Genomic DNA, 10,639 nt, shown 5'->3' with positions numbered 1-10,639 from the left:
TGCGCCAGTATTATAGGTAATTCATCCGAAGACGGAAAAATGAAGTCAAATATTACTGCATTTGTTCCATTGCAAAGTCCTGCACGTTGCTCCATGTTGAAGGTCAATGTGATTGGAGCTCCAACGGCAAGATTTATAGATGCTCCCACGATTCTGTCCCTGTGAGTATTTACGTCTTTTGCTTCCTGCAGAAGAGCATCAATTGATTCTTGTGCAATTGGTCGCTGCTTAGCAAGTCTTTTTAATTGCACGGTGTGTTTTGAGCGAATATGGACAATCGGACAGGAACTGACCTTTAGGCTACGTGCGTTAGCTTCGTTTACGTCTACATTCATATAAGCTATATGTTTTGCTGTCGCAGCCCAATCAGGCATTTGATTTCTTCGGAAATATCTAGTGTTAAATAACTCAACATCACACTGTGTGGGACACTTTTGCCGTAGTCGTCGTAATGCCGCAAACCATTCGGGGTCGTCTTTGCCACGATTTTGGTTAGTCAATCTGCACACATTAGCTATGCCTTCCCAAATCTCGCGCCCCAATCGCTGAATAAAGTTTTGTATTCGTGCGATTGGTGAGGAAAGTGAGTACGGAACTACAGGGTCTAGTTGTGCTGAATCACCAGTAAATATTACATCTCTTCCTCCAAACAATAAATGACTACACTTTGGCCAAATCTCTCGAAGCCTCTGGTCAATCCAATAGAGCATTCCACACGATATTACACTGAACTCGTCAATTATAATTAGGTGAACAGAAGAAAGCTCTTGTTGAAGTCGGTTCAGCTTTGCAGCTCCACCCTTTAAGGTAGCTAGAGGGACGTATGGAGACGAAAATGTGTTGCGTGAAAACGATGTTAGTTCTAGCGCTGAGCATATTGTACGCCCTTTGATATCAAATGCAGCTGTACCTTGATGAGCTAATAATAGCACGCGTTTTGAGTTCGTCCTAGAGGCCGAATGCTCGACAAAAACGTTGTGGATGTCCTTTACAATGTGTCGAATTAGCCAACTTTTACCAGATCCTCCTTCCCCGTGAATTACCATCTGCAAGGGCTCACAGCAGGAATTATTAATAAGTGCACGGTAGCGTTTCCGAGATTGAAGCATTGCGAGTGAGAACGGAATCCACTGCGAATCATCCATAGCGTCTTTTGTTTCATCATCAGTACAAATGGGATATATATAGTGGCTACGAGGCGCTTCTGTTCCTGCCATTTTGTTCTGCAAACTTCTGCGTTCTCGCTGCTCCTTGGCCCAAGGTTTTACGTAGGCCTTTATAAATGTTTGAGCTTTGATCATATCTTCTGGTGAGTAGCTGCGCTTTGAAGTCCATGATATGCCCTCAGTTTCGGTGTCAAATGGAATAGAATTTGAACATTGAGATGGAATCGATTCGTTCTCAGCACAAAGATCACCATCGGTGTCTATCAACACATATTCTGACGCAGGTAGAATAACTACAGAAGTCTTAACGCTGGCATTTTTCAATACGTCGAGATTATAATGGCGAGACAGCAAAGCGCTGGACTCCTGGTTAATTTCGGTTAATAAACTAGTTTCCTGTTCACGAGAAAATCTGCTCAAGCATTCATCATCAGTTTCAGGAAGGTCTTTCAACTCTCTCCAAGATGTGTGTAAGAATATTTCCGCAAAACAGAAGTTAGGATTTGTTGAGTCAGGTGAAATCCATGGAGTTCCTCTTACAACATGGGCTTTTGATCTCAGTCTAATGAATCCATTTCCATCAATTCTTCTCCACGTGTCGGAATTGTCCCGCCATGTTGAGATCGCTTTGACAAGTTCATATTTTTCAACAAAAGACGCATATGTCATATCGTCAAAGGGTGGATGGTGAGGACGTGCCATGTAAGCAGCCTCGGCGGGCTCGATACGGATATCACTATCTACAATGTTCCCGCTCCGGATTGCAGTCCATTCGGATGGGTGGAACCGGTAGAAGCGCTGGTTGTGACGCATAATTTTCACGCGGGTTACTTGTCTAGACTTTCCATGTAGTGGCAGTTCTCTGAGAAGGATGTATATGGTCTCTTGAGCACTAACCTCTCGAATAGACAACGTCGCATTGGCAACTCGCTTCAAAATTGCATGGGCAGGTAAATTTGTGTCACAACGCTTGACAGCAGCCGCAATTATTTTCTTAAACCTCAGCGTATCCGGTTCGGCTTTGCTCACGTATGCAGCCGTATATTCAGCTGCGCCATACGCATTGCCAATTAATTGTATATCCATATTTGCGCGCCAAGCCGATAGCAATACAGGTGAATAATTATTGATTGCTGGCACGTCCCTTTTCAAGTGCAATTGAATTGACGGTACTCCATCTTTTGTCATGTCCACCTGAATCGTCCTTTTTGTGTGGAGCTCCTTAGGATAGCCGAATCGGCATACGTTGGACTGCTTCCGACATGACGATCCTGATATACATACATGTTGTTGAACCCGCTGAACAAGACGAGATAGGTCACACAAGTGTTCATTCGAATTCGACGGTGGTGCCCTTGCCGATATAATATCTAATTGTTGGCTGTCCTCACGTAAACATGTTGAGCAAGTACATGACATCAGCTCTTTTGGATCCTTTGATAAAACCGATATAACGGAATCTACGTAGTTCGCTAGAAACTCACGTCCAAGTACTGATGTCGAAAGCTTCAGCACATCAGGAGCGTCTTTCACCCACAACAATGCGTGAATATGGGGAGATCCGCGATGCTGGAATTCGATGCGCCAAAAGTAATCAGTTATCTCTCCTAATGGTTTGGCTTTACCACACAGACTATGACAAAAAAGCATTAAATCTTCTGTTAAAATGTCTGGCTGCAATATCTGGATTCTCTATTAGGTACCGTCTTCGTTCTTCAGAACTTATGTTGCGAGCCTGTTCAATTGTTAAGCTTGGGTCGCATGCTCTAAAAATGTCCGGCCAGACTGTGTCGGCTGCACTTAGTGTGAGGAAGAACGTAGGCCACCGCGACGTCAACACCCTATTACCAAGCATACTCATTACATCATCTCGCACATTAGCCCAGTAAAGGCCTGTACCCCTGACAGATCTAAAAAATGGTTTAAGGGAATCCAGTAGCAGTATAGCATCATTAATTTCCTCATCCAAGCCTTTAGAACTGCCATGCACCTCTGTACTATTGGGAAGACTAATTCTACGGGTCAGACCATCAATTTGCCGTCGTTGAATCAGGTTCAAGCAAAAAACCTTAAAGTTGCGGTGAATAACAAAGCGTCTATCGTGCCATTTCATCAAATGAGCACAATACTCGGCCAGATTATAGTCATAAATTCGACCTTCAACTTCCAACGGGTTATAACCTCCATTTCCGTCCGGAAACAAGGTAGGAAAACAGTTTTGCATTAGCATTCGAGTAGTATATTCATTGATTGGGTCAGTCTGAGAGGGTAAATCTGCTGTCGGGTACACGAGTTGACCCACAGCAGCATTTACAGCTTCTTTCAGTTTTTCAGCCTCAGTTGAAGTGTTGTTCGATTCCGCCCGCAGTTCAAAGGAGTCTTCAATTACGACCTGGGCTTCTGATGGTCTTGCATGTATCATATCTACATCAATAGGTCGTGTCAGTGTGTTTGCTGTTTGGAGTCCCTCATTTAACTGATGCGCAGCGTAGTTACCCTCTCTTGGACCAAGTCGTGTTAAACTGTCGTGCAGTTGCTTGTCTTCATCGTCGCTAAGCTCAACGCTAGGTAAATCATAATCGAAATTATCCAGTGCTGCTAAGTTTTCTTCTGAAATGCAAACGTCTGTGTAGAGCGGATTGTTTGCAATTAGCCACTCCAAAGCTCTTCGAATGAAATAGGGCCGGACCCTCACCAGTAATTCACCCTTCGCGTTCTTGGATCGCAGAAGCACAACACCGTACTTGCTTAAAGGTCGAGGTAATAAATGCGTTAGCTCCGACACATCGTTCCAATAGTTTATAGCATTCCCCCGAGTAAATTCCTGTTGGTCTTTATAAAGATTGACGCACATAGTAAACGAAATGCCTAATCCGATCAGTCTGCTTTCCATCCAATTTAATTGCTCGAGTTCCACTGGAATTGAACCTATCCAAATACCGCTTGCCCTGCTGAATTTGGGGACTTCATTTTTCAGTAAAGAAGCATCACAACGACAACATATGTAAATGTAGCAATTACCATCGGCAGGGGCCGTTATTGCCTCCGGTATGACACCACATTGCCCAGTGTTGTTTCTCAGTGGTGCAAAATACGTTCCTTCTGGTTTGTATAACTTTTTGACTACTCGATTTGACTTTGTTAACTCGCCACAGCCTCCACATATTCTTAAGAATGGTTCATCGATCGCAGTGTAGAAAGCTGCAGTACAACAGGCGTATCCATCAATCCATTAGAGCTGATAATAGTGAATAAGCTTAAATTCGTTACGGTACCTTCAACGTCCATGTCAGCGTCGGAACGACATGTGTCACCATTGCATTGCTTACTGCGCGTACGTTGGTTTGATACTGGACAATTCTGTGCTTTCTCATTCCGTACAGCAGTAGCAGCGTTACGCTTCTTTCGTTCAAATGTTTTTTTGTCTTCTAGCTCTTCAAGCATAAGCTGGGAGTGCTTTCGCTTTCTAATAGGAGGCCCTAAGGCCGTTCGTTTAGTGATCATCCTGATCGTATGTCGCGCCACTCTGGCAGCACGTGCGGTAGGTTTTGCCATGAATGTCAATTCGAAAATGGCATCTCTACCTACCATACATGCCTGACTAGCTAATCAACGATACGTATAAGCATATCCATCGTCAACGAAACGTATATGCATATCCATCGCACCAACAGCAACGAACGTCCCGATTACACTAACACGAAGCAGCTACATGATGGCGACAATACGCCACCAGTACTGTCAGCGTCCCCACAACTGCAAACATCGCTCGTCGTCTAACGTCCTCGGCCACAGCAACCTCTCTAAACCTGCCGCAAAAGCTTTCAACACAGGCGAGGGTTGGCAAAGCCAACTACACCACGATCCTGACCACTGCAGCGACGACGCGCACCTCACCTTCTTGGCTGCAGCCCGCGCATCACCCTCCTTGCAGTATCTGAAGTTGAAACGCTTAAGCGTTATTGACCATGTCCATGGGCTCCACCGCACTAACAGTAACGAACGTCCCGATTACACTAACACGAAGCAGCTACATGATGGCGACAATACGCTAGCCAGGATGCCAAGTCAGCACTGCCGATTACACTATACTACGAGATGCACCACTGGAGCTAGAACACACATCGTTTATTCAGACTGAATATCTACTTCTCAATCGAATGCGGAGACCTCCCCGCTGCACGGTCAATAGCAGCGATATTTTCGCACATCATATCAAAGCTGACGTCGGAGCGTATCTTCATGAGATGGTCAGCACACAATCGACCCTTGACTTCGTGAAACTCACGCCGTCTCTTTTTCTCCGCTGCAAGAGCTGCCACGGTTCTCGAGCACGCTACCGTCGAGTTTCCTGTGCTCTCTTCAGATATCTCTCCCGAGGAGTGGATGGCTCTCGGTCTTCAAGATCCCACTGAATAAAACTGGGGGGCATCGCATTCTTGGTCGTCTTGGATTGACACTGCGTCGTTTGATCGTGGAAAGGTGGCAAAGAGTGCTTGGCCATCGCTGAGTGCTTGGGCTTGCTCAGCGCTGAACGAAGCACTTTACGCTTCTTAAACGGTGTAGGTAGCGGGCTTGTCGCGGAGACCCGTTTTGTATTGTGTAAACTCCGGCAGTTGGAGCGTGTTGGTGATCCCAGCTCACTAGTAGCCAATGCGCCCCGTGTAGGTTCGGCCTCCATACCCTTCACTATACCCACGCAGCGCAATTTAAACAATGAACAAACCCCACCACAGTCACTGTGGCCTCGGCCCAAGCCTTTGTCACGTTGAAAAGCCTTAGCGATATCATATCCTTTACTCCACCACACGGATATCACCAAACCAGCACCGACGCGGTGGCGCATATCATGGCTTCTCTTGTACAGCCGCTAGCATCTCGTCCAACCGCTCCAGCAACTTATTCTTCTTCCGCCGGGAGTTCCGGACCATCTCGACCTGCTGGGCATCTAAGTCCCTGTGTCCACAAAGGCGACTTCGGCACAATGTACCGCAGCGCGTAATTACACCTACACCCTTTTTACGTGGCCATAAACTCACACAGGTTTTGCCTGTTATTAAGACCTTTACAAGGGGCTCCAAGCAATGGCTTCAGAATCTAAAAATCGCATTTTTAGGCCATTTCTAAGGTCTCCGCATTGAAAGGTCGTTTTCTCAATAAATAAATCTGCCCCCGCGTTTAATGACCACTGGTTCTTAAACCGAAGATTCGAAACGACTAAAATGTCAAATCCTGGTAATGATCCTATACCAAAATGTTCTTATACACAGGTTTTTTTTTTCATTTTTGGCCTCCAGTAGAGAGATTCCTAAATCCTTAACCTAACCCATTTCCAAAACTAATGCACCCATCTCGTAAAAACCTAAATAGGAGTGTAAATGAGAGTCCCATGATTATAGGGGGGGCTTCGCCCCAATCATTTAATTCTGAGACTTAGCAACAGATGTACCGTAAACTGCAGACATTGCAGTTCGCTTAGGACAGGGGCGATGCGGTACTGTACTCACATCATGAATGCAATTGCTAGTTGACGGATCGCCCCGTAAACTTCACCTTGAAGCCGTCCTGCAAGTCGTCCCGTAAGTCGTCCCGTAAGTCGTCCCGTAAGTCGTCCCGTAATAACTTACGAGTTATGTGTATAACGCAATGCGTTACAGATGCTACCTAGAGTCATTTTCACTTTTGATCCAGGTGATGTCGCCAAGTGTTGGAAGTAATCAAACGAAGCAGCGAACGGAAATTTAATTTTACAGCTTTTTAGGCAGAGGCGACGGCCTGAACGATGCGGGGCCCATTGCTTCTACTATTTTGGACGGGCTGCTCGAGCGCCTTCTAGCTATTGAGTCGCCCGAGGTTTCCTCGTCACTAGAATGGGCAGCCTTGCGAGAAGTTACCGGAGACATGGCGGGTGAAGGTGTCGGCGACAGATGTATATCCAGTACCGGCAGCTTTTTCGTTTCTCGAATGGGCTGCAAAAGGTGTTCGTCGCTCTGCACATCGACATTTACTTTCAGCGTGCTGGGTGGACTGATTGAAGAGAGCATTCGCGGTGAGGGAGAGATGTCGGGGCTGCTGCCAGCAGACGCAAGAGTTTGAGCTGGAGCCATCGGGGAGTCAACAACAGCTTTGATCGGAGATAGTCCACTTGGAGAAAATTTGGTTGCAGACCCACCGTCCTTCACATTTCGCTCGCGTTTCGGTATGTCAATGGTGAGAGGGAAAGCGCGAAACGTTGTCGAGACCAGTCGTGAGACAGCTTACTGTATTTGGTATCGAATCGCAACTTCAAAATAATTGCAATTCGATCTCCCTCTGGTTAGAACGGCACTATAAGTTTTCTGACAAGTTTCAGCTTTGTTTGAAGTTTCACAGTGCTTATTGCAAGGCGTTGGTGCGGTCTGAATCACGTTGGGGGTGCAACTCAGCAACTCGGTTTCCCCTATTTATCATGGTTGTGGATACAAGTATAGCGACTGATCATTATAGAGGTCCGTGGAGGCGCACCCGAGCGACCAGCCTGCCGATGTCGCCAACTTGACAGTAAGCTTACCAAGAATTTCGCGAGTGGCACCATAGAAGGCGGGTGAAAGGCAGTGGTCGGATATCCCCTCGAGACGGTCAAGCCCCGCACCTCAAGAAGAGTCTGTAGGAAGGGGGGGGGGGCGTCGGTTCACTGGGGCGCAACGCCGAAAGTTTTCCGATCTACTGGGGCGCCGTTTTGGAAATGGGGCAGTACCTTAACCATTTCCCGCTGTTGCCGGGGTTCTCAGTGCAGATTTTTGATGTGCTTGCTGTTGGTGGTGGTTGTGACTGTGCAGCGATGTTTATCCTCATCGTGCAGCGCCAGCGGACTACTCGCTGGTAACTGCTGGCTTGGTCCCTTGTAGACCATCAAGGTTCGGGTGCAGACGATGTGCGCACGTGGGTCAGCAATTGGCAGTGCGTCAAGGACGTGTTCAGCCGAAACGGAGTGGGCGGGCTCTATCACGGCTTCTGGCTGACTGCGGGGCGCGAAATGCTGCACCTACTTCACGGCGTACGAGGCGACCAAGGCGGCGATGGCAGACCGGTTTGCCCACGACGCCTCTGGTTTGTCGCCCGAGCTCGCGAATCTACGCACGCTGGTTTCATGCACTTCCGTCCTGCATCGTCGCCTTCAACAAGACCGTGGGCTCTCCGTCTAATGGCTTGTCTGGGGATAAACAGCCAGCCAATCAGAATCGTTTAGTTTATTCCGAGACACAGACACAGACAGAGAAACCAGAGCCTTACAACCACGAAACTACTGATCTATAGTCAGCGCTGTCACTTCCGACACGGGGGTATGCCTATAACCTTTTTCACATTTATATAAATCAAAAATCAATTTGTACAGGTAATTTTGGGCCGGAAAATGGTAGGCTCTGAGGACTGCTCACACGCGCTCGCAGTACGTTGGCGCTCACATTAAAACAGACCAAGTCCGAGAAGCAACACGGACCGCTGGCTCAACATTGGACACAAGTGAACCGTTATACGAAAGTCCGAGATCTGCCCGTCCACGTCGCAAGCGGAGATGGCAGAGTGGGTGGCGAAGCGCTTCCGCTTGCGCACCAAACCTGCTCGAAACACAATCCGCGCCATCAAGAAGAACGCGTCAGCCATCATGAGCACCACGTAGTTTGCCCTGGACAGACGTGTGCTGACGTGTGTCTGCGTGGCGCTAACCGCGAGATGCGGGCTGCGGACCGCAACATCCTGTTACTGTTGGACAACTAGTCCTTTCATGATGTGGGCCCTCTAGCACTGACCAATGTGACCGTGCAGCATCTCCCGTCCAACACAACAGCCTTCCTCCAGTCAATGGACGCTACGCTACATCCAGGATGACCTCGTCCACTTGTACGTCGTCCAAGTGGACGAGGTCATTCTTCGCCTGTCAAACATATATGCGGAATAGGATTGTCAAATCTTATCTCTAGCAAGAATACGTGTCACTTTATAAATTTATGCGTGTACCCATGTGTCGGAAGTGGGCGCGGTGTCTGTAATACTTTTTTTTCGTTGCATCGCTAGGTCTGCCTTCACCTTTATCCTAACGTATGGTTATCTAAGGATTGGACTCTGCGTATACAGTGTAGCTGCTATACTTATAGAATCAGTTCATTGTCATGATGGGACAGCAAAAACACACAAACATGCTGTAAGATCACACATCAAATCCTACAAATCCTTTTGACTTGGCCGAACTATGGTGACTGGGAGGGATGACGTGCCTCAAAAACGCGCCCCCGCTGTTCGCTTCGCTCACGTTTTGTAGATTGTACGTTCGACCCAGTACTGTGCGCGGCTCGCTGGAATGCTCAGCGCTGGGCCCACCTCCGCAAATTCCGCGCGGACCTGCTTCGAGAGCTCCCCGCGCGGGTTTGCTGCGGCTACTCGACCTCGCAACCACTCACCTTAGTTGGTCGGAGGCGCTAGCGCGCCTCGTCTATTTAGTGATGTCGCCCACCCACTGTGTGATTTCACTGGAATGGGCGTGAATTTCTACTCTTATCTGCATGTGCCTGTAGTCCTCCTATGAGTCCTTGTGGTCAAAGCAGCACCGTAAACCACGGGTTCATTGCAACACTCGTAAAAAGTTCCCATACATTTTGTTGGCAAATGCCGAGTTTTTACGGCGTAAAAAGTGAACGTGCCTAGTGATCGCATAATTTGCGGGTTTAAAGAAATTCTTATACTTTTCCATACAAATATTAAGATAAGGACGTTGTGTCACTCCCATATATCTGATCTCTGCACGGTTTCTGCCGAAAACCTGACAGTTTTTACGTGGCCGCGCGTTGCGGTAAACCCGTGGTTTACGGTACACTGTAGTATATCCGGAGTGCTTATCACCGATTCCGCTCTTGGGGCACCTGGGTTGCATAGGAAAATACAGTACATGTAGCTAGCGAAAACACATGCGACTGCAGCAACGACCAAGAGGCCACCATTCTCCAAGTTCCCTCGAAGACTTTCAGTCCGTTGTATCGCTCATGCGAAACTTCCTCACGCTGCTTCTGCTAGTGGCCGCTGTTGTTGCGTGCAACACAGGCGTGTACGCAGCCGTAAAAGACCAGACCGACGTGAATATAGCCACCTCAGTCGACTCGCAGGTGTCGACCGATACTTATGGCAAGCGAGTCCTGAGGACCAGCAGAGAGAGCTACATCATCGACGAAGACAACGAAGAGAGGGGAATCAAGGACACAGCCAACTACGTGGCAGCTCTGTTCAGCAAGAACAAGCGCATCCAACGGATGTTCGCCAAGGGCAAGTCGTACGAAGAGATCTTCGCCAAGGGCGTTCACCCCAGTGATGTCTGGTTCGCGCTGAAAATCCCGAAGCTTCAGAGGACTTTGAGCCTCACGGAACTCGATAATAACTCCATGTATATCGCTTGGAGGAGATATGACGCTTTTTGGGGCATGAAGAACCGTATAAAAAGCTAA

At 47.7% G+C, this 10,639-nt stretch overlaps 1 protein-coding gene across 1 annotated transcript; it reads left to right on the top strand.

Annotated features, from left to right (window-relative positions):
• Positions 1 to 10,183: 10,183 nt before the first annotated feature.
• On the top strand, positions 10,184 to 10,639 carry IUM83_01943 (putative secreted RxLR effector protein; the record flags this gene model as incomplete). Its single annotated transcript, XM_067925836.1, has 1 exon — positions 10,184 to 10,639. The coding sequence occupies one exon, from the start codon at positions 10,184 to 10,186 to the stop codon at positions 10,637 to 10,639; it is 456 nt and encodes a 151-aa protein (XP_067800863.1).

Source organism: Phytophthora cinnamomi (genome assembly GCF_018691715.1).
Source record: "Phytophthora cinnamomi strain GKB4 chromosome Unknown Contig0, whole genome shotgun sequence".
In the NCBI taxonomy this organism is placed as follows: Eukaryota; Oomycota; class Peronosporomycetes; order Peronosporales; family Peronosporaceae; genus Phytophthora; species Phytophthora cinnamomi.
This window is presented reverse-complemented; position numbering and strand designations above follow the sequence as displayed.